The sequence below is a fragment of the Ovis canadensis genome, chromosome 2 (genome assembly GCF_042477335.2).
Source record: "Ovis canadensis isolate MfBH-ARS-UI-01 breed Bighorn chromosome 2, ARS-UI_OviCan_v2, whole genome shotgun sequence".
Taxonomy (NCBI): Eukaryota; Metazoa; Chordata; class Mammalia; order Artiodactyla; family Bovidae; genus Ovis; species Ovis canadensis.
The window spans coordinates 149,198,897-149,223,963 of NC_091246.1; the positions used below are offsets into that span (position 1 = coordinate 149,198,897).

General features: G+C 36.8%; 1 protein-coding gene across 3 annotated transcripts in view; it reads left to right on the plus strand.

The window, feature by feature from the left end:
- GALNT3 (polypeptide N-acetylgalactosaminyltransferase 3) overlaps positions 1–13,052 on the plus strand; it is a 50,993-nt gene extending 37,941 nt beyond the window's left edge. For all 3 annotated transcript variants that reach the window (XM_069574320.1, XM_069574319.1, XM_069574321.1), the window contains exons 5-11: positions 1,279–1,513; positions 1,996–2,113; positions 3,436–3,636; positions 5,674–5,805; positions 6,007–6,108; positions 11,076–11,228; positions 11,948–13,052. In XM_069574320.1, coding sequence (XP_069430421.1) covers positions 1,279–1,513; positions 1,996–2,113; positions 3,436–3,636; positions 5,674–5,805; positions 6,007–6,108; positions 11,076–11,228; positions 11,948–12,070 — 1,064 coding nt within the window. In that variant the 3' untranslated portion in view covers positions 12,071–13,052. The remainder of the gene's footprint in view (positions 1–1,278; positions 1,514–1,995; positions 2,114–3,435; positions 3,637–5,673; positions 5,806–6,006; positions 6,109–11,075; positions 11,229–11,947) is intronic.
- Positions 13,053–25,067: the final 12,015 nt, after the last annotated feature.

Consider the following 25,067-nt stretch of genomic DNA (forward strand, 5'->3'; position numbering starts at 1 on the left):
GTCTAAAGGTAATCCAAGAGAGGTGTTTTCAAAAGGAAATGGCCCCTTCTCCAGTATTCCTTCTCCTGTTCCAAAATTACAGTAATATCAGAGTGGGCATTCTTCCCCTCCAGGCAGATTTGTCTGAGGGTCCTCCTGGGCCATGACTGCCGATGGCTGGATGATGAAAAGTCCTGAGGAGGACTGCACATACCACATCTCCTGAAGTCTGAGTGTGATGTGAGAGCCTGGCCTGGGGCCAGAATCCGACCTTTTGTGCCACACCTTCATCCCCTTTCGTTAGTGCTGAGTTGGTTTGAATGGTTCTTTTCCAATTGCTAAAATCAGAATATTCTGATTCCTTTACTTATTTTCTCCGACAACCTTGTCAGAGAGATGAAGATTTCCGTTTCTATACCTTACTCAGGGAGACAAGTTTAAGTAAATCAGAATATTTTTGGAGCTAGGTGGTACGAAAAAGTCACCCTTGATTCATAGTCCATTTTAAAGAGAAATACACAATGTGAAACTTAAATATATCAGTATTATTTTACTTCCATTCTAAGTTAAAAAAATGTCACTCCCTCCCCACCAAAATCACTTCTTCAGTTCAGTTCAGTCTCTCAGTCGTGTCCGACTCCTTGCGACCCCATGAATTGCAGCACGCCAGGCCTCCCTGTCCATCACCAACTCCCGGAGTTCACTCAGATTCACATCCATCGAGTGATGCCATCCAGCCATCCCATCCTCGGTCGTCCCCTTCTCCTCCTGCCCCCAATCCCTCCCAGCATCAGGGTCTTTTCCAATGAGTCAACTCTTCGCATGAGGTGGCCAAAGTACTGGAGTTTCAACTTCAACATCAGTCCTTCCAAAGGACTGATGTCCTTTAAGATGGACTGGTTGGATCTCCTTGCAGTCCAAGGGACTCTCAAGAGCCTTCTCCAACACCACAGTTCAAAAGCATCAGTTCTTCGTCGCTCAGCCTTCTTCACAGTCCAACTCTCACATCCATACACGACTACTGGAAAAACCATAGCCTTGACTAGACGGACCTTAGTTGGCAAAGTAATGTCTCTCCTTAGCTATGCTTAATCTTGCCTGTTCTTTTTTTTTTTTTTTATCCTGCCCTTATCTCATTACAAGAAACCTTTAAGAAATCTCCCTTATATAAATGTTCAAAATAATAATAATAATGACTTAGATATTCTCATTTCTCTGCAAACTCTCTTCCAAAGTACGAAAAAGAAAAACAAACCTGGAGTGATTTTTTTTAATTAATTAAAGTTGTGTTCTTTCCAGGTGAGTGTTTCTATGGTTGGTTAGAACCTTTGTTGGCCAGAATAGCTGAGAACTATACTGCTGTCGTGAGCCCAGATATTGCATCCATAGATCTGAACACATTTGAATTCAACAAACCTTCTCCTTATGGAAGTAACCATAACCGTGGGAATTTTGACTGGAGCCTTTCATTTGGCTGGGAAACACTTCCCGATCATGAGAAGCAAAGAAGGAAGGATGAGACATATCCAATCAAGTAAGACGACTGTTCTCAAAGTCTTATATATAGTCAGTTGTTTGAATGTCTATGCATTCTTTGTATTTTTTACAGTAATTTCCACCAAGGTGATTCACACTAACAAAAACGAAGAATATTCTGTATGGAAGGAATAAAAAAGTACTTTACTTATGGACTTGCTTATACACAATGTTACCTAGTAGGAGGTAAAATTAAGTGAGCTCTAACTATGTCTTCCTTATAATCATTACTTAAGAATCTTTAAGTTTAGTTAAAAGACAAAATAATTTTGCTCTGCTAGGGAAGGATACTTACCATAGTTCCTCCCCATCCCCCAGAACTTGACTTTGAAGATTGCATTTTTAGTTTTTTATTAATCTGTATAAAGCCTTGAAATTATGATCTCTCTTTATTTGTAAATTTAATTCAGTTGCTCTTAAAATAGTTCTTTTTTTCTTGTTTGGTTGTATAACAAAGTTTGACAATGGATTATTTTTCAGAACACCCACTTTTGCAGGAGGCCTTTTTTCCATATCAAAAGACTATTTTGAATATATTGGAACTTATGATGAAGAAATGGAAATTTGGGGAGGTGAAAATATAGAAATGTCTTTCAGAGTAAGTTTATAAATATAGTTCACATACTAAACAATAGAACATATATTTCTAGATGGCTGATACAGATTATCATAGATGTATGTAGTCTTTACTTTTTGTGCTTTCTTAAATTGTTAGAAATTTTAGAATCAACGTATTTTCTTTTAAAATGTAGCTTAATATATTTATTCATTGCTGCCAGTATAACAAGAGGAATCAGTTAAACGCTTGTGTCCAGTCACTAACACCAATTAATGCACTTGTAGCTACTGAATTCCAGCCAAGATAAATATAATTAAATCTAGTGCTTCAGGAAATTGGTTGACTATCAAGGGAGTCAGAATGGAAAAACATTTACATATAATTTTAAAGAACATTGAATTTAACTCTTTGGATTAAATGAGCTTTTTTCCCATACATATTAAAAGTTAATATGAGAAATAAAGGTTTTAGATCTCTACATGTATGTATTTGATTTCATGAGTTCATTTTCTTCAATAGCTTTGTCATTCATTTCTCATCACTTAGGCTGGAATTTGCCTAAGGGCTGGGGTCTTGTTTTATTCATTTGAGTATTCCCAGCCCCCAGCACATGTTGAATCTCAAGCATAGTTGAACTGAACACATCACTAAGCTTTCTCACTTGCTTAAAAGAGAGAATGTGATCACTGACCTAATATTAGCACATACTATTAAACATGACGTTTAGATTTTTCATTTATGGCAGAACAGATTGTCAAGACATCTAAGTGAGCAGGTACTGATTTAGCAATTTGCCATTTTATTTAGAGTTAAAGCAAATAAGTTTTTTTGACCCTTTTAAATGGCATGATATTTTTTAATATATATAATGACAAAGTTTAATAGGTTGTGTTTTAGAAAAATGACTGTCTGCAATCGTTTTCTTGATCACAAAATTGAATGTACAAGAGGTAGAGTTTGGGCCCACTTACTCCAAATCTGCTGTGGAAGTCAAATGCAGAAGAACCATTGGTCTTCTGTGAATACTAGAGAACTTGCATAATTTTTGACCAAAAAAAAAAAAGAAATTTCAGAATTTATTTTTATGAGCGATCTGAAATCACTATTCTGTTGAGGTAATTTCTGAAAATATGTTTACTTTTTTTGTCTCTAGTGTCTGTACTGCCTAATGATAGTTCTTTAAGAACTTAAGTTGAATTGGCAGGGAACAGAGAAAGCTGTAAAGAGAGAGAACAGAGAAAGCTGTTTGTAAAGCTGTAATAAATCTCTTGTTTTTATTAGTATCTTAAAGGTGAACTTAAAAGCAACACTTTGATTTTTCTAAAATACTGTAAATTTAAACAAATATCATTAATTATCAGGTATGGCAATGTGGTGGGCAGTTGGAGATTATGCCTTGCTCTGTTGTTGGACATGTTTTTCGCAGCAAAAGCCCTCATACCTTCCCAAAAGGCACTCAGGTGATTGCTCGCAACCAAGTTCGCCTTGCAGAAGTCTGGATGGATGAATACAAGGAAATATTTTATAGGAGAAACACAGATGCAGCAAAAATTGTTAAACAAGTAAGTTAGAACTAACAATTAACAGTAAAAATCCACAGCAAGTTCACATGTCCTTGGACTTGTTTGAGTCAACTCAAGTATAAAACATTTTTTAGGAAATTATTTTTGAAGCTTGTCTTTTTAACTCAAAAATATATAACTAACTGGTGCCAGTTTTCTCTCTCTATTCTCTTTTTTTTTTAAGTCAAGTAAACTGAATTTAAAACCTGAGGCAATATACAGCAGAAACCAATGCAATATTGTAAAGCTATTTCTTCCAACTAAAAATAAATAATTTTTTAAATTGAGGCATTCTATTTGATGTTACTTTTTTTTTTTTTAACATGAAAGATATTTAGTTTTTGTGACTGCTTTGGTTCAATATTTTACTTAATGAAAATAAGATTAAGTAGAACTGCTTTCAGCTGGTTTTAGGTGATGTGATTAACTCCTGAATCAAGGTGCTAAGTGGCATTTTGAATTAGAGAGACAGTGTCAGATGTGACAGAATGAACCAAGAGTTCAAGCTTTTTTGTTTCCAGTTCTGGCTCCACTACTTTCCGGAAGCGTGACTTTGGCAAAGCCCCCTGAGACTATAAAATGGTCATGGTACTTTATAGGGTGATTGGCAGGTTGGCCAGACATGGAGTGTATGCTCCACCACATTTCTTCTCTCTCCTTCCCTGTCTTGATATAAAATACTTACCTGTCTCCCAAAACAGCTGTGAAATAAGTACTAACAAATGCATGGCACTGTGGTTGTTATTGACCTGTCCTAGATAAAAGCTCTGTAGAATCATCTTGCCTTAGAATTGAGTCCCAACAGTTTCAATGTTGGATGTGGTAACTAAACTAGACAGTTTAAGGACATGCTTTGGTAAATGGCATCCAATTCTTTGTAAGAAACCATGCCAGTTTGTAAGGAAGTATATATTGGGATTAAAGGGCATCAACACCTCAGATGTCATAAAGGTCTGGTTACCTCATTTGTCTTTTTCTCTGGTCTCTGGTATCTCCCTATAACATGTCAGTACCAAGCAAAATCAGAGCACTGCTGGACTGGATTGCTAGCCCTTCATCCAGGGCCACCGACACAAATGGGGTAGTTTGTATACTGTATAAGGTACTTGGTTAAGCAGGCGAGTGGATACTACTACAGCTTATGATTTCTTGTCACCCACAAAGTGGCAAGTGACCCAGAAAACCCATTTTTATCTAGGGCAAAATAGACCTACATGATAAAATATATAAGCTACCCAGAAATCCTTTAGAGTGTCCTACCTTTTGCTAAGACCCCTGGGTTCAAAACATTGAAGTTGGCACAGAAAATATTTTTGTTAGTTGAACTAATAAGCTAGAGTATTTACTTTTACACATATCTAGGTACTCATAATTTTTCTTTAAAATTTTGCCTACCTCAGATACCTTTTCAACTTAGAAGTGCTTTTAAAAAATATTTTCTTATTCCTTTTTAAATAAGATAAAGGGAAATAAAATATAGTTGATTAAAAACTTGACTTTTTCTACTAAAACATTGTTATTGTTAGGATACGATTAGGAAATATTGTTAGGAGTAAGCGGCACCCTTAAAATTAGAAAAAAATATTCCTAAAGTATAAAAATTATTATCTTTGTGGTCTTGACTGGAGAAGAGATATGAATTACACTGTACATTGGCGCTGTTTCTCACGCCTCACTTCATAGACCACTTTAGTGTATAAACTAGGATGCGTTTTGAATGTCCCCACTGCCAGTTTTTGCCTTCAGCATTTCATTTAGGACCTCTGTCCCGTGAAAGGGGTTTGTGGCACAAAGGAAGAATACAGTAGCACAAGGTCAGCACTGCAGTGGTCCTTGATTCTCTTTGAAGCCAGAAGTGAGCAGCCAGGCATACTTGTTGCCTGAACGAATGGTGACTGTAGTTAAATTGCGTATTACATTTTGGCCCAGAATTTTTTTTTTTAAAGACCTAAATGTAAATACAAATAATAGCATTTGAAGTACTTCATCAGTGCTGTTTTAATTAAGCATTCCCCTTCACTTCTCATCTTCCTCCAGAAATCATTTGGTGATCTTTCAAAAAGATTTGAAATAAAGCACCGCCTTCAGTGTAAAAATTTTACGTGGTATCTGAATAATATTTATCCAGAAGTGTATGTGCCAGACCTTAATCCTGTTATATCTGGATATGTGAGTATTTTCCTGTTCCTTTTTACTTGGTGTACTCTTTGCCACCAATATTTATGTGGTTCAAGAAAAATTGCTGTAATACTTTCTGGTTTATTGCTTTTGAGATTTTTACGTTAACATTACTTTCAGAAGTTAGTTGAGAAAATATATAAACCACGTAGATTTTTTAAAAAATTTTATAACTTGAAAATTTCCCTTTAGATTAAAAGTGTTGGTCAGCCTCTATGTCTGGATGTTGGAGAGAATAACCAAGGAGGCAAACCACTGATTCTGTACACGTGTCATGGACTTGGAGGAAATCAGGTGAGCACTGCACAAAAAATCCTGCCTTCTCTTTAGTACCTGCAACCACAAGTAAGTTCTTGCATGTCTTTCAGAACCCATACATCAATTTCATGTTCAGGTAAACTGGTATGTGAAATACTTTTAGAGTAAGTTAGACAGTTAATATTGAAGTTGCAGGGTACTTTATTTTGATTTTCACTCTACCTCTGGAAACAGTTTGAGGTTGCTTACCCATTCAGTAGAAAGGTAAATGAGAATATAATAGAATAATGCCATCTGAAATAAAAACAAAAACGGGATCTTCTGTGTGAACCTTTAAGGTTGCCTGGCTATTAGCATGGTGATTTTGCTAAATTATACATAAAGGCTATATTTAACTGGATTAGACAGCAAATAACATCATGTTCATACTGTACTTTTGTGGGCCACAATATTATCTCAACAGATTTTTTCAAAAATATGTATGTTCTTGATTCTCCTTGATTGGTGACATCTTTGCTTGTTACTGCCCTTTTGCTGTTTTACTAATTAAGACTAAAATATCATATGTCACTATGGATAGAGAACATATTAAAATATTATTTCCAGGTTTTAGCTTCCTTTTCTTGCCTTTTACAAGTTAATTCCTGGAAGATTAGACTCTTTCTCTCCGTTGTTAATTCAACAAATTCACTAAGTGACCCCTGCATACCAGGTACGCTGCTGAGTTCAAGCAATTTAGATTTCAGCTCCTTCAGGAAATTGCTGTTTCAAAACTGGCATTTACAGTCAGGATGGTAAGGTCTGGGATAAAACTTTCAGAGTACTCTGGGGGTATGGAGGAGGGCATCTGAATTAGGGTGCCCATACATTTGCCTGGGAAAAGTGACATTTGGGGACATTTTTTGAAAGGTACACATAAGAGTTAGTGAAATAGCTGGTGGGAGTGAGAACATTGTCCTAAGGAGAGGAGCTAGTGTGTCTTTTGGGGGAGGGCAGGATTGCAGGTGTTTTGGTATAGAGTCCAAGATGTGCATAGAGGATTTTCATGGTATTATTAATGAATACTCAAGATGCCCTGTGTTAACAGCATGGAACTTTGATGATATCAGTTTTAAGAAGAAAGGGCCAGTTTATCTCCTGGTCCGTATACTCCCATGTTTTTTTCTACTTAGCCTCAGTTTAATCCAGTTCCAGTTGCTTACTCATCCAAACCAGTCAGTCTGCTTGCTGAAGATAGATGATGCTGATGCCCAAAAGCTATAGGTAGTGAATAGGATCCATTGCTTGATGGTTAGATATAGTTCTGAAATAGGATAGAGATACACACAGATATATACAGACTTACATGTATATACATATACACAGATGTATGAGTATATATCTTCCTATTTGGAAATTTCCCTACACACCATATTTTAAAAGAAAAAATAATTATACAAATAGTTGCCTTCTTTTGGAAATAACACGGGACTATCCAAGTAAAAATTAGGGTTTGGAGCAATGAGAAATATTTCCTCATTTGTAAAAACCTTACCATTAAATGTATGTGTGCGTACTCAGTTGTGTCTGACTGTTTTGCAACCCCATGGATTGTAGCTGCCAGGCTCCTGTATCCATGGAATTTTCCAGGCGAGAATATTGAAGTGGGTTGCCATTTCCTTCTTCAGGGTACCTTCCCAATCTGGTGATCAACCCGCGTCTCTTAAGTCTCCTGCATTGGTAGGCGGGTTCTTTACCACTAAGTGTAAATATTTATAAATTTATTTCAGGCTTTCTATAGCATTACATCTATTTTACCATAAAAATTGAAGATATATTTTATATGATGTTCTGTTTTTCTCCTGTCATTGCCATACAGATATTTTTATAGTTCTGTCTCTAAAATAATTTTTAAATTATAAATATCATGGGGGCATCTTTTAGAAATTTTGGAGTGGTTAAATAATTCACATATTCTTTCAACAAGTATTTGTTTGACAGTCGATAATGTAACTCACTCCCTTATAGTAGTGAAGAAGACCAAGTCTCTGTCTCGTGAAGCTTGTATTCTAAAAGGAAAGGAAAAAATAAATATGTAATTTTAGGTATAAATAAAAATAAAATAGGGTAGGGAAATAATGTGTGTGGGGGGTGGTTAGTTATTTTTGGAGGTTCAGGAAGACCTCTTTGAGAAGGTGACCTTAGCCTGGAGGCCTGAAGGAGTTGGGAGAGGAACCGTGTCTTAGGAAGAGAGCATCTTGGCAGAGGGACCCAAAGCCAGCAGCCCAGTGGCAGGTAAATGAAGCGGGCACGAAGCCAGTGTGGCTGGAGTAGACTGGTCCAGGGAAAGAGGGTGGAAAATGAGGTCAGAGACATGGATTAAGGGCCTGGTCGTATAGGACTTTGCTGGCCACGTTAAGATCATGGATTTAATCCCAAGTGTGACAGAAGCCACCTGAGGATTTTGAGTGGAAGAATACTATTTCCTGGTTTATATTTTAAGAAGATAACTCTGGCTTCTATTGCCCTGACATGGCCACTGATTTTATTTTGATTTATTTCCTTTAAATGTTATTTTCAGTCAAGCACTGCATTTAAACTAGTTTAGGAATTGGGGTTCCTTGAGTGGTAGATGTTTCTGAGATATCATCTAACTTGGTCATTTCCTCAGGCTTCCTTCTACTCTCTTGACAGATAATGATATTTTTTTGTAGCAGAAAATTCCATTGCAACGGTATTTGAATATGCCAAGTAAAAAATAAGTATTTTGATTATGTGACTAAATTGACTAAATACTGGTGTAGTGCAGAGTGCAGGTTAATCCATTACTGCTTTGTTACCCAAGGCCTAGCTTCTTCCCCTTTCTCTTCTTGTGCTTTTGTCCTGGTTCTAAGTTAAAGTCTGTCCAGTGTTCTCAGCTAGCTAATTACATACTCTTTGGCTAAGTATCTTCAACTATTTTCCATTCCTTATAACTTCCCTTTTAATGTTTTTTTAAAAAATATTACTAGTGAAGTAAAGTACTGGTCAGCCTTTCTCATCATCTTTGAGGTCCTAAAGTTTATCCTTTTTAAAGCACAGACAGAATGTTGTTTTCCTGATCTAAACCCATTTTCTTTCAATCTGAAGAAAGAAAGTCTTCTTTCTTTCCATCTGAAGAGCTTTTAGTCTCCATCTGAAGAGCTTTCAGTCTCCATCTGAAGAGCTATCAGTTATAAAAATGACTGATATTATATTTGTGGAAGGAGATAAATTAAGCATGAGGCTAAGGCCAGGGGAACTCAAGATTAATTCAGCTAATGTTTGTGGAGTGCCTACTCTAATACACGTAAAGGGTTTAGAACAGTCCCTGCCTAGCACATAATAAGGGCTCAATAAATATTAGTGCTAAGACTAATTACTTCCCTATTGAAAATCAATTATGTTCACTCATTTTCTCTTTGGAATGTCAACATTATGAAATATTTGATTTATAATGGATGTCATTACTAGATACACTGCCTGACTTTGGTCTACAGTGAAGTCAGCTAGCTACACCATAATTCTAATAGAGTGCTGTGGAAGTTGTCTCTGATGACTCTGGGAACCCTGAGGAGAGTGTAAGTTTGTGCACAGGACAAGTTCAGGGAAATCTAAAGCAGGAAGGTAATATTGGAGTTGACTTTTGAAGCGTCAAAGGGAGTTAGTTAGACAGAAAAGCATCCAGGGAGGTGTTCCAGGGAGAGCACCGTAAAGCAAAGTCTTGGAGCTGTGGATACACATGTCCTGCTGTGGTAGGATTGTGTGAAAGGAACAGTGTATAACCGGGACGATGGTTGATGCAAGATTGGAAGTGGAAGATTTCACATGCCAGTTGAGAAGTATGGGCTTTATCTTAGCAACAGTAGTGATTCACTGAAGCAGGGAACATGAGGGATCAAATCTATGTTACAAAAGACAAACTGGCAGCAAGACTGGACTGTGTTGTAGGAGTGGAAGTTGGAGGTGCAGGTGGAGGTGTTGCAGCAGAGATTTTGAGTTCCTGAACAAGAAAAATGCGGGTGTGAAAGTAAGGGTGGGTAGGATGGCAGCATCTGAGAGGAAGATTCAGGAAGACTAGGGAGCTAGTTAACTGGATATGTGGAGAGAGAGAAGCATCAATAATAGTAACAATAGCCAAAAATGAGTTGAATGCTTACCACATCCAGTTACTGGTCTAAATGTTTTACACATATTAACCCATTTATAGTCATAACCCTACGTGTGCACTTGTGTGCTAAGCAGTTTTAGTCGTGTCCAACTATTTATGACCCTATGGACTGTATAGCCCACCAGACTCCTCTGTCCGTGGGATTCTCCAGGCAAGAATACTTGCCATGCCCTTTCCAGACCCAGAAACAGAACCATGTCTCTTACCTCTCCTGCATTGGCAGGTGAGTTCTTTGCCATTAGCGCCACCTAGGAGCTATTAAATTACCTTTTACAGGCAAGGGAACTGAGGCACGAAAAACTGCATCCCCTCCTTTTTTTTTTGTCCATGGCATGAGGGTTGCAGGATCTTAATTCCCCAGCCAGGGACTTAACCTGGGCCACTGCAGTGAAAGTGCCTAACCACTGGACCACCAGGGAATTCCACTGGACCATCAGTGAATTCCCAAGAGTACCATGTTTAAATACTACTACTAGTTTAAGTGAAAGTAGTATTAATTGAGATGAATAAGAGGGAAGGAACACTTGTGGGGAGAAAAAGGAATGATGGGCTTGCTAAAAGTTTCCAGGCTCTTTTCTATGGCATACCTGTTCTAGCCTCCATCTTACCTGATAGCATCCAATTTCTGACATGGGGAGGAAGATAGTACCTTCTTAATTAAGTAACTATTGGTGATAGGCTGGAGAAAGTATATAATCTTTTCTGTTCCCCAAACTCAGTTTGTAATTATGATACCTATTGTTCAGTGAGTTGCTGATTTTTTTTTTTTTGATGACAGTTTTGCAACTGAGGATATAGGGTGCTTTTGTCAATAACAGCATTCTTCCTTTCACAGTACTTTGAATATTCTGCCCAACATGAAATTCGGCATAACATCCAAAAGGAATTGTGTCTTCATGCTGCACAAGGTGTTGTTCAGCTAAAGGCATGTGCCTACAAAGGTCGCAAAACAGTTGCCACTGGAGAACAGATATGGGAGATCCAGAAGGTACCTCAGTGCAGTTAATTCACCCCTTTATATAATTATTCTGAGTAGCCCTATTGCTTATCTGGGAAAATACACGAAACAGTACATTAATGTTATCCACCAGAATTTCTCTGTCTTTGTTTGTCATTATGTATCTCTGCCTTATGTTAAGAAAGAAGGTATCAATGAATTAAATACTCTTAGAGCAGAATGGTTGTAAAATGTCTTAGAGCATGATTTATGCAGATCAACTTTCTGTGGATTATTAATAATAGTTGTATTTGTTTTTCTGGAGTTTCTTATAATGTTTCCTGTGACAGTCATACCTTTCATACCTAAACTGATACTTTCCTTTCCAATTTTTATATTTTTTCATGAATCTAGATTTGAGGGAATACGTGAAAGGTGGGTTTTTTTCCCCTGTTTTTAAGCATATGTTTTAAAGCTTAGCTGGAATCTTGCAATTCTTACCTGCACATTGTTTTGTGTAATATTAGAACATTTATATAGCACCTTCTTTGAATCAAACATCGGTGGCATAAATTGCATTGCCTACACCAAAAACCAACAAGATTTAATCAGATATAGTAGATCTTAGAAAGATGAAAAGTTAGGAATGGTATATATTTATTCTGTTTAGTCTACCTTAAGCTTCCATGAGACCTTGAAGTGTTTTTTATGTTTCTCAGTTAACTCTGAGTCTTGAAACTTAATGTCTGTTTTATTTCTTTTTATTCTAGGACCAACTTCTGTATAATCCATTCTTTAAAATGTGCCTTTCAGCAAGTGGAGAGCATCCAAGCTTAGTGTCATGCAATCCATCAGACTCACTCCAAAAATGGATTTTTAACCAAAATGATTAAGTGTTCCTTAAAATTAAGGAGTTGAAAAAGGAGATATTCTTTCTCATAAAACTGTGACTAGGCATACACTGTAGTTTTTGAAAATTATGCAAAAGCAGCTAATTGTAACTTATTCCAAGTGCATTTTTTTCTTATTTATATCTTAAAATGTCTATGTAGCACTGCTACAGAAATCCCTTAAGTTTCCATTTCAAAGCACAATAACTAGTAATACCAAAGACTATTTTGAAATGTCCAGATGTAGAGGAAGAGAAGTTTACAGTGTGATGAAAATAATTTTTCCAGTAAAGTGATGTTTGTGTGCTTTGTACACTTGAGAATATGCATAGTTACATTCACACACTCACAATTTAAAATATTCTAGTTTTTTGGGGGGGAGGGAGAAAGATTTGATACTGTATTTTTTTAACATAGAAATGGATCAATGAAGGTCAAAAGTTGGCCTTTGTGTAAAACCAGGAAATTTTTTATAGATCTAGAATTTATTATATAAAAATGCAGGTAAACATTTTTTTTTTGCATTTTGTTAACTTATCTGTCAAATGTTTCCTTAAACATGAAATTAAATAAATAAGGAGAAGACTATTTTTAACACTTCAGTTTCTTGGCAAACTTAAAAATATTTTTTAGTCTGAAGTCTACTTGACTTGAAACACTGAAGTCTTCCTTAAAAGACTTTTTAAAAAGTAACTATACTGTGTGTTTTCCCAAAGAAATTAAAAAAAAAAAAAAACCCTCTAAGTTGCTCTATGTTAAAAAGGTGTCTTTTTCCTTACTGTTAGTCTTTTTTTCCTACCAAAATTCACTAATCTTGAATGTTTATGAAATTGAGTTTCAGATGCAGAATACTTGACTCATTTAAAGTTAAATTTTGTTTGTTACCGATTCAATTGTAGATTGTCTTTGCAATGAAAATTTTCACCAAAAACCTTATTTCTATCTATGGAAAATACAATAAAACCAATTTTATCAATATTATAAAGGATTTGATTTCAATTTATTTATTTGCTGGATAAAATATATAATTGATAATAGGGGAAGCATGAATTTTGTATACTAAATTTCTAAGCATCAATTGCAGAGTCATCAGATATTCTTAAGGGAAAAAAACTTAATAATAGCAATGGCATAAAAATGGGAAATGGAGAAGATTCTGTGTTAGATATTTAGAGACATTTTTACTAATTTCTGATAACTTTCCTTGAGTATATGATAACTATTTGGTGTGTGATGCTTACTTGGAAGACTTAACAATTTTTCTTTTTGGTAATTTTATATATAGGCCCTTCTATTCTTATTGAAGAAGTAAAATATGGTTGGGTTCAGTTTTTAACCTGGCTTCAATTGTGCATAAGAGAATATTTTACAGTTATTAGCCCCATCTTCTCATTGTACTTTGAACTTACATTAAAAAAAAAAAACAACTCTGCATTCTTTATTACAATGCCAATTTTTATTTTAATTCAACTGATATTTATTGTGGGCCTAACTTTGTGTCAGAAGTTATGGTAGGCATATTGCCTTTAAGCTTAGGTCTTATACAGCAGAAAGACAGATAATTTTGAAATAGCACAGTTCGTGACATTATAATGTTATATGCTGTGATGCAGATGACTGTTCACTATTCATAGTGAATTTTTCTTTACTTAAATAAGTACTTTACTTTAAAATATTACTTTATTTTACTTTAAAATAGTTCTTTAAGACTTTAAAAAGTATGACTTTACGTAATAAAAAGTAATGCTTTACTAAATACTTTAATACTTTAAAAACTATGACTTTTTCTAATACTAATATGTATTGTGAGATATACACTAGAGCCCACATACATGTCTATTTCTGTTTCTCAGTCTGTTAACTCCAGAGTAAACATCCAGGAGCACAGATTGCTCTTGGAGCTCATTGTATCTCACAAAATCAAACAAATCCCCAAAGGGACTTTATAAATTATGAGCTTAAGTAAAACCCATTAAAAAAACACAAATCTGAGCTCCCTCTGTGTATCAGTCATATATCATCATGTTAAGACCCAACCAAAAATCTGTTTAGATTAGGTTTACTTTAATATAATTTCATTAAATGCATTCAAAGGGAGAGTCCTTTCTACCTGATTTGGGAGCCTCAGGCTGTTACTCAAGTGTCATATAATTCATTTCATTAGGAATTTGTCTTTAAGAGAGAGGATAGCATCTTTTAAAATCTGAATTCTGAAACAATGCTAGCAGGAAATTATTTCTGGAGACTTCTTATCATCTATCTGAGAGAGTTGGATGCACTCAAGTGTGAAACTGTGGAACTTCTGGTCAACTTGAAACTACCGTGGAGATGAGGTAGTGGCTGCAGAAGACCCAGTACGTTCCCTTTATTCCAGAGGCACTAAACCCGCTCAGGTCAGTCTGATGGGTGTAAAGCCATGACATGACCATACGATTAACCATAGCAGAAAATAAACAGTACACTAAAATTGCCTATTGCTACAACTGACTGTGACGATCAAGTTTTAAGTTCCTACATTGACAGAGATGTGGCCTTACTTTTGATAGACAATTTAGTTAAATGCTATGTAAACCATTAAAATATAAGTACAAAAAGATAGGAGCTTCAATTTTTGAGACAATAAAGTTGAATGCTTTGAAGAAACTAGAAAAAGTCAAATTATTTTTTAAAAAAACACTGCCAAGTTATGTGTGGATAAGAATTAGAAAAGAGAAAACGAAAATTAAATTGCATCACAATTGACCTAAAGAAAGCAAAATATCCTCAGATGGTGCATTTTTAGTGTGGTTATGCAGAAAAGATGTTGCATAATTCTCATAAACCAATTCACATTCTTTTAATGTTTCTTGTATATCACTCTGTTAATTCCTGAATATAATTTTTCATTTGTTTTTCTAAGAATATTCATAGATTTAAAATTTTCGTGTTTACATCTACTGCATTGACAGTTTCCTCTGAGCTTTCTGTGTTTCATAATGGCTACTTTCCTTAAATGTCTGATGCTTCTTTAACAGAGGATCATTGAATACTTAATGGAAAATTCACCAGTATGGGGAGGGCTTGTTGGCTGTAGTCTTTCCTATTAGATGACCTTATTGGGGCTCCTGGAGAAGGCGATGGCACCCCACTCCAGTACTCTTGCCTGGAAAATCCCATGGATGGAGGAGCCTGGTAGGCTGCAGTCCATGGGGTCGCGAAGAGTTGGACACAACTGAGCGACTTCACTTTCACTTTTCACTTTTATGCATTGGAGAAGGAAATGGCAACCCACTCCAGTGTTCTTGCCTGGAGAATCCCAGGATTGGGGGAGCCTGGTGGGGGCTGCCGTCTCTGGGATCTCACAGAGTCGGACACGACTGAAGCGACTTAGCAGCATTGGGGCTCTTGCAGTGTGAAAAAAATGACTGTTTAGATCCCAAGAGAAGAAGCTTCTGGCCACCTTCCTGGAGGGAATAGACTGAAATGTCATTGGGAGAAGAAGGCTGGGGCTGTGTTTTCATTGTAGGATTCCCGCCCTCAAATGTGCTTTGTGTTTCCTGTTTGAGAGACCCTCTCTGGTTTTTACCTTCTCCAGTGAGTGAATATCTAGGCTTCTGCTTGAGGCCAGGAGAGGATCCAGGGGTCTGACAGGCAGATAGACTTTTAGCTAGTCTTCCTCTTTCGACTCCGCTTTCTCTAAACCTCACTTCCAGAGGCATCAAGGACCACCAGCTTCTTTATTAGTATTTCAGTGGTCTCACAGTACAAAATGGATTACTGATCTGCTCTCTCTCCACTGCTAGCTTTGAATTAATCTTCCTTCATTCGGCTGACCGTTACTATGAACTGGCTTGCATTCCAAACTCCAAAATTTCATCATCGAAACTCTTCCTATGAATTTTCTCTGTCTTTTTAATGTCATTTTCAAGGGATTTTGGAAGGAACCAAAAGAGAATGAGGATCCAATCTGGTATTCTTAACCAAAAACTTCCATTCATTCTTCAATGACCTCAGTCCGTCTTCTGTCACTGACACCTTCTAAGTTGTCAAGTCCAATATCCCCTTTCCTGTCCTCATGTATCTCTGTAACACTTGAGATGATTGACTGAAACCTCATTTTTGACATTTCTTGAAACTTTTTTGTCTCTGGGCTTCTCTGGCTCCACAAGCTTAAATCTGTAGTCCCATTGCTCTTCTCTAAACCATCATATCTTACATGGAGTGAGATGATCTCTAAACTAATTTCCCTAACTTTTTGTCATTCTGACCCAGTCTGTGCTTCTTTCTTGCCTCAGCCATGACCAGGTTTCTCTGGCTCCTTGTGCTTCAGACACTGCAGCTTTCTCTTCTGTCTCAGGTCGAGCTTGTTCTTGTCTCAGAGCCTGTGCTTTCTTCATCTGCATGCTCTTCACAACAGTATCTTTTACATACTTCAAGTCTCAGATCAAATAACATGTTCTCAGAAGAGATTACTTTTGTAAAGTAACTCAGACATGACTGCATCACCCTGTTTTTCCATTATTACATTTATGATTACCTGAAATTTACTGTCTTATTTTATGTGTGAACTTGTCATTTATCTTCACTAAGATGTCAGCTTCATGAGGGCAAGATAAGAAACAATGAAATTACATTACATTTTAGGGAATGTGTACATCTTCTCTGTGAAACAACTGTATTTTTCAAGAATATTTTAAGCACAGAAGGGATGCCAGTCGGGGGAGGGCTATAAACATATAAGAATGGAAGATGCAAAGGATTAATAGGCAAAAATAAAAAGAACGACAACAACAACAACAAAAAAGGTTTTTTGTTTGGACTGATGAAAATAGATACAAAAATTTTTTTTAAATTTTGATAGGAAAATTATGGGTCTATATATCATTTCTTCAAAAGATGTTTTACAGAAAACAGATTTATTTATTCAAAAAATAAAAGTACCAATTCACATAGCAAATAGTAAATTTATGAAATTCATTAACTAAATAGTTTATATATGTGGAGATTTTAGTAGATATAAAAAAAGTCAACAAAATCGATGGTTGATAAATTCACAGTTGATAAGGAAATGTTTGGCATGTTGCCAAGCTTCTAAAGTGACACAAATGATGACAGTGTCTTATCAAACTTATCCCTTAAGTACATCAGCCACAGACACATACTTCTTAGAAAGTTAGCTATGAGAGTATTTTTTTCTGTTTAACAATTTCTTAATTTCAAGATATTCCTTTAGAATCTCAGCTATCCATTGTGTGCATTATTATGGGAGATGTCTTAATTTTTTTCCAGTGAATATTTTGAAAATGTCTTCCCTTTTAAAACAACATTGTGAAAAACATTTTTCTTTAAAAGTATGAAAGAAATCCAAGGTATTTTTAAAAAGGTACTTTTAGTGAGTTTTTTTAAAGAAGAAGAAATAATTTCTACTTATTTGTAAAATTTTTATTATCTGGAAGGAGCATTATTTCATTACTTGTATTAGAGTGCTTTTATTATTTTATTTTTCCATTGAAGTTCTTAACTCTGGATGATTTTGGTAGAAAAGAAATTTGTTGAAAGGGTACTGAGTAGTTCACAGAATCATTTATAACACTGGAGAAAACTCTAGAAAAATGGGAAGAATAAAGCAAAGCATGTAGCTTCGAAGCTAACATTATGCTGCAGAGGTTGCTGGTGGGAATACTGTTTCCACTGTTACCAAACACCAAACGAATGGCTTGCCCCTCTTAGTCACCTGGCAGTGGCATTGCCCACTGCTGACACTGGCTACTAGACGACCCTCCTTCTACAGTTGTGAATGAATTCCCGAAGTTACTGCCATAGCTGCTGCTGGGATAAATTCCCATTACCAGTATCCAGCAATGGAATTTATGAAAGTGGGTATCTGAATTTGGGGCTTCTGAAGCAGAAGGCTGAAATTTCACAGGAATAGGAAGGGAGTCCAGATGTCAAGGAGCTAAAAAAAAAAATGACAAATCACTTTAGAACAAATCCTAGGATTTGTAAACTATAACATGATTTATTTCCTTGCTATCTTTCCATTTAAAGAGTAAACAACATATATTATGTATGAAAATGTTTTCACTTAATCATATTGCGAGCATTTTCACACTGTCCTCTTTTCCTTGCCTATAAATTAGGTCAAGGATATTATATTTTTTTAAAATTTCTGTGTTATTAGAGTTAAAGAATTTGTTTTCTACCAGCAGTATTTTTTAGTTTGTTTTATAAAGTTAATTTTTTATTGAGATACAATTTATGTATAATAAAATTCAGGGAGCTTTTGTTGTTCATCATAACATTTTTGAGATTCATCCATGAAACATTATGTATCTGTAGGTTTGCCTTTTAATTACCAAGTAATGTGCCATGTACGAATATACCACACTTTGTCTATCCATCTTCCACTGATGGACATTTCAGTTGTTTTGACTTTTTAATTGTTTTGAACAACAGTGCAATGAATATTCATGTACAAGTATTTCTATGAATGTATGGTTTTACTTCTTTTAGATAGATACAGAAGAATGGATTTATAGATTTGATGTACATTTAACTTTAAAAGATACAGTCAAGATACTATTGTTTTTTATTATTTTATTTATTTGGCCATGCTGTGTGGCTTGCAGGATCTCAGTTCCCTGAGCAAGAATTGAACCCAGGCCCACTGCAGTGGAAGTGTAGAGTCCTAACCACTGGACCACCAGGGAAGTCCCCAAGTAGTTGTTTTTTAAATGGTTGTAATCGTTTTTATTCCCACAGGCAGTATATGAGAACTCTTAGTGGCCCTTAGCATTTAGTATTTTTAACCTTTATGATTGTGGGCATTCTAATGAATGCGGAAGGCTATCTCATGGTTTCAATTTTTATTTCTCTCATGAAGAGTTATTTTGAACACCTTTTCATGTTCATGTTAGTCATATATCTTTTTTGTAAAGTGTTTCAATCTTTTGTACATGTTTATTGGATATATTTCTTTATTATTGATTTGTGGAAGATCTTCGTGTATTATGAATAAAAATCCTTTGTTAGACATGTGTATGGTAAATATTTTCCCCCAGTTTGAATTTGTTTGTTTCCTTAATGATATGTTTTAATGTACAGAACTTCTTTTTAATTGAAGTGTAATTTATCACACTTTTGTTTAGTGTTTCATATGTTCTAAGAAATCTTTATCTGCTCCAAGGGTGTAAAATTGTATTTCCATTTCTTCTAGACACTTTATCTTTTAGGTGAATAATTAATCTTGAAATACTTTTTATATATGGAGTGATGTACAAATTTGAGATTTATTTATTTAATTTTCTAAGGCTATCTAGTTGTTCCACTATCATCTGTGAACTTTCCCCAAAGAATTGCACTGCTCTTGCGTAATCAGTGCACTCTGTGCATGTATCTATTTCTGGGCTCTCTAGTCTTTTTATCTCGGTCTACATGCCTTTCCTTATGGCCATAGTACACTATCTTGTCCCTTCATGGGTCACAGCCTTGTCATGGCCAAGGGGCTTGTGTTACTCAATGAAGCTATGAGCCTCGCCGTGCAGGGCTACTCAAGACAGACAGATCACAGTGAAGAGTCCTGACAATACGTAGTCCACTGGAGGAGGAAATGGCTACCCACTCCGGTATTCTTGCCTTAAGAACCCCATGGCAGTATGAAAAGGCAAAAAGATATGACAACAGAAGATGAGCCCCCCAGATCAAAAGGTGTCTAACATGCCACTGGGGAAGAGCAGAGGGCAATTACTAATAGATCCAGAAAGAATGAAGTGGCTGGGCCAAAGTGGAAACGACGCTCAGTTGTGGATGTGTTTGATGGAAAAAGTAAATTCAGATGCTATAAAGAACAATATTGCAAGGCACACTGGTGGCTCAGTGGTAAAGAATCCCCCTGCCAACGCAGGAGACAAGGATTTGATCCCTGGTCCAGGAAGATCCTAGAAGCTGTGGAGCAATGAAGCTTATAGGCCAAAACTATTGAGCCTACGCTCCAGAGCTGCAGCTACTGAGCCCGTGTGCCCTGCAGCCCACGCTCTGCAACAAGTGAAGCGCAGCAGAGAAGCCCTCACTCCTCACACTCAGAGAAAGCCCACACAGAGCTGAAGACCCAGTACAGACAAAAATAAATTTTTTAAAAGAACAATACTGCATAGGAACATGGAATGATAGGTCCATGAATCAAAGTAAATTGGACATGGTCAAGCAGGAGATGATCAGATTGAACATCAACATCTGAGGGAACTAAATGGACAGGAAAGGGTGAATTTAAATCAGATGACCTTTATATTTACTACTGTGGACAAGAATCCCTTAGAAGAAATGGAGTAGCCTTCACAGTCAACAAGAGTCCGAAATACAGTACTTGGGTGCAACCTCAAAAGTGACAATGATCTAGGTTCATTTACGTGGCAAACCATTCAACATCACAGTAATCCAACTCTATGCCCCAACCACTGATGCCGAAGAAGCGGAAGTAGACTGGTTCAATAAAGACCTACAACACTTTCTAGAAAGTAAAAGTCACTTAGTCGTGTCCAACTCTTTGCAACCCCATGGACTGTGTCCATGGAATTCTCTAGGCCAGAATACTGGAGTGGGTAGCTTTTCCCTTCTCCAGGGAATCTTCCCAACCCAGTGATCAAACCCAGACCTCCTGCATTGTAGGCAGATTCTTTACCAGCTGAGCCACAAGGGAAGCCCAAGAATACTGGAGTGGGTAGCCTATCCCTTCTCCAGAGGATCTTCCCAATCCAGGAATCAAATTGGGGTCTCCTGGATTGCAGGCAGACTCTTTGCCAATTGAGCTATCAGGGAAGCACTACAATTTCTAGAACTAACACCCAAAAAAGATATCCTTTACATCATAGGGGACTGGAATGCGAAAGTAGGAAGTCAAGAGATACCTGGAATAGTGGGCAATTTGGCCTTGGAGTGCAAAATGAACTAGTCAAGAGAACATGCTGGTTATAGCAAACACCCCTTTTCCAACAACCCAAGAGACAACTCTACACATGGACATCACCAGATGGTTGATACTTAAATGAGATTGCAGCTGAAGATGGAGCACCTCTATTCAGTCAGCAGAAAAAAGATCTGGAGCTCACTGTGGCTCAGATCATCAGCTTCTTATTGCACAACTCAGCCTCAAACTAAAGAAAGTAGGCAAAACCACTATGCCATTCAAAGTGAAAAAAGTGAAAGTGAAAATCGCTCAGTCGTGTCTGACTCTTTCCCACCCCATGGACTGCAGCCCACCAGGCTCCTCTGTCCATGGAATTCTCCAGGCCAGAATACTGGAGTGGATAACCTTTCCCTTCTCCAAAGGATCTTCCCAACGCAGGGATCAAACCTAGGTCTCCTGCATTGCAGGCAGATTATTTACCAAGTGAGCCACAAGGGAAGCCCACGAATACTGGAGTAGGTAGCCTAACCCTTCTCCAGCAGATCTTCCCGACCCAGCCATTCAGGTATGACCTAAATCAAATCTCTTATGATTATACCGTGGAGGAGACATATTAATAGATTCAAGGGATTAGACCTAGCAGACAGAATGCCTAAAGAACTATAGACAGAGGTTCATAACCTTGTACAGGAGGCAGTGATCAAAATCATCCCCAAAATAAAGAAATGCAAGAGGGCAAAGTGGTTGTCGGAGGAGACTTTACAAGTAGCAGAGGAATGAAGAGAAGCAAAAAGCAAGGGGAAAAGGGACAGATATACCCAACTGAATGCTGAGTTCCAGAAAATAGCAAGGAGACATAAGAAGGCCTTCTTAAAGGCAAAGAAATAGAGGAAAACAATAGAATAGAAAAGACTAGAGATTTCTTCAAGAACATTGGAGATATCAAGGGAACATTTCATGCGAGGATGAGCACAATAAAGAAAATAAATTGTATGGACCTAACAGAAGCAGAAGAAATTAAGAAGAGGTGGCAAGAAAATACAGAACTATACAAGAAAGATCTTAATGACCTGGGTAACCACAATGGTATGGTTACTCACCTAAAACCAGCAAGGACTGTGAAGTCAAGTGGGCCTTAGGAAGCATTACTACGAACAAACCTAGTGGAGGTTACAGAATTGCAGCTGAACTATTTAAAATTCTTAAAAATGATGCTGTTAAAGTGTTGCACTCAATATGTCAGCAAATTTGGAAAACTGGAAAAAGTCAGTTTTCATTCTAGTGCCAAAGAAGGGTAATGCCAAGAAATGTTCAAACTATCATACAGTTGCACTCATTTCACATGCTAGCAAGGTTATGCTCAAAATCGTTCAAGCTAGGCTTTGGCAGTGTATGAATTGAAGACTTCCAGATGTACAAGCTGAATCTGGAAAAGGCAGAGGAACCAGAGATCAAATTGCCAACATTCACTGGATAATAGAGAAAGCAAAGGAATTCTAGAAAAACATCTGCTTCACTGACTACACTAAAGCCTTGGACTTTGGGAATCACAACAAACTATGGAAATTGCTTAGAGATGGGAATACCAGACCACCTTACCTGTCTCCTGAGAAACCTGTGTGTGGGTCAAGAAACAACAGTCAGAACCGGACATGTAATAGGGACTGGTTCAAAATTGGGAATGGAGTATGAAAAGGCTGTATATTGTCACCCTGCTTATTTAAATTTTGTGCAGAGTTCATCATGCAAAATGCCAGGCTGGATGAAGCACTAACTGAAATCAAGATTCCTGGGAGAAATTTCAACCACCTCAGATATGCTGATGATACCACTCTAATGGCAGCAAGTGAAGAGGAACTAAAGAGCCTTTTGATGTAGGTAAAGAGGAGAGTGAAAAAGCTGGCTTAACATTCAAAAAATGAAGATCGTGGCATCTGGTCCCATCACTTCATGGCAAAATAGATGGGGAAACAATGGAAACAATGACAAGAGTTTATTTTCTTGAGCTCCAAAATCACTGCAGACAGTAACTGCAGCCATGAAATTAAAAGACGCTTGCTCCTTGGAAGAAAAGCTGTAACAAACAGACAGCATATTAAGAAGCAGAGGTATCACTTTGCCAACAAAAGTGTGTATAGTCAAAGCTATTGTTTTTCCAGTAATCATGTGTTGATATAAGATTTGGACCATAAAGAAGGCTGAGCACCAAAGAACTGGTGCTTTTGAATTGTGCTGGAGAAGACTCTTGAGAGTCCCTTGGACTGCAAGGAGATCAGACCAGTCAATCCTAAATGAAATCAGCCTTGAATATTCATTAGAAGGTCTGATGCTGAAACTCCAATACTTTGGCCACCTGATGTGAAGAGCCAACTCACTGGAAAAGACCCTGATGCTGGGGAAAATTGAAGGCAAGAAGAGAAGGGGACAACAGAGGATGAGATGATTGGATGGCATTACTGACTCAAGGGACATGAGTCTGAGTAAACTCAGGGAGATTGTGAAAGACAGGGAAGCCTGGTGTGCTGCAGTTCATGGAGCCGAAGAAACTAGTCTGTCATTGTTTCCAATTTTCCCCATCTATTTGCCATGAAGTGATAAGACCAGATGCCGTGATCTTAGTTTTTTGAATGTTGAGTTTTCAGCCAGATTTTTCACTCTCCTCTTTTACCTTCATTACGAAGCTCTTTAGTTCCTCTTCCTTTCTGCCACTGTGTCATCTGCATACCTGAGGTTACTAATACTTCTCTCAGCAATCTTGATTCCAGCTTGTGCTTGATTCAGCCTGGCATTTCTCATGTACTCTGCATACAAATTAAACAAGCAGGGTGACAGTACACAGCCTCGTTGTATTCCTTCCCCAATTTGGAACCAGTCTGTTGTTCCATGTCCAGTTCTGTTTCTTCTTGAGCTGCATACAGTTTTCTCAGGAGGCAGGTAAGATGGTCTGGTATTCCCTTGTCTTTTAAGTATTTTCCACAGTTTGCTGTGATCCACACACTCAAGGGCTTTAGTGTAGTCAATGAAGCAGAAGTAGATGTTTTTCTGGAATACTCTTGCTTTTCCTATGATCCAACGGATGTTGGCAATTTGGTCCCTGTTTCATCTGCCTTTTCTAAATCCAACTTGTACATCTGGAAGTTCTCGGTTCATGTACTGTTGAAGTTATTCTCAGTGTTGGTGAGAGCTGAGTAAAAAGGACACTCATAAATTGCTGGGAGTGACATAATCTTCCTAAATGGCAGTTCAGCAGTGTGTTAATTGCCTTAAAATTGTGCAAACCCTTTGACTCAACAATTCTATTTCTAGAAATTTGTCCTAGAGTTAAAAAAAAAAGTATTTTAACTTTTACTGTAAAAACATTCATTAGGATTTTGTTTAGTGAAAGATTAGAAAATTATAAATGCTTATTTGAAGAAGATTGTTGTGAATAAATTTTTGTATATCTATACTATGAAATAGTATATTTATACATAAATTTATATATATCATGTAAAAAATAATGAAAAATATTTGTACCTTTAAAATCATGGCTAGACCCTTCACAAATCCAATCTCTACCCTGTAAAAACACCCACTTTTCTGAGTTTTGGGTTTATTTTCCTTTGTTTATTATAATTCTACTACATATGTTTATAATTTTAGTATATTATATATAGATACATATACAAATATTAAACATTACTGCTTTTGAAGTGAATTTATTTAGATGGGAAGTATATTTAGGATATACTGGATTTTTAAAAATCCAATTAGAAAAGTACATATTCAGAATAATTTCATTATTTGTGGAAAAAAATCTGGGTGGATATACAACATTGTTACTAGGTTAATTCTGGGTGGTGGGGTAATATCTGATAATCTAGATATCTTATTTTTACTAACTTATTTTATAGATTAGTTAAATCAGTAAAGGTGCTTATTGCATAGAAAACTATGGTTAGAAAGGATTATTTAAAAGGTAGTGTCCACCAAGGAAACCAGAATTGAAAGAGACACACGTACCCCAATGTTCATCACAGCACTGTTTATAATAGCCAGGACATGGAAGCAACCTAGATGTCTATCGGCAGACGAATGGATAAGAAAGTTGTGGTACATATACACAATGGAATACTATGC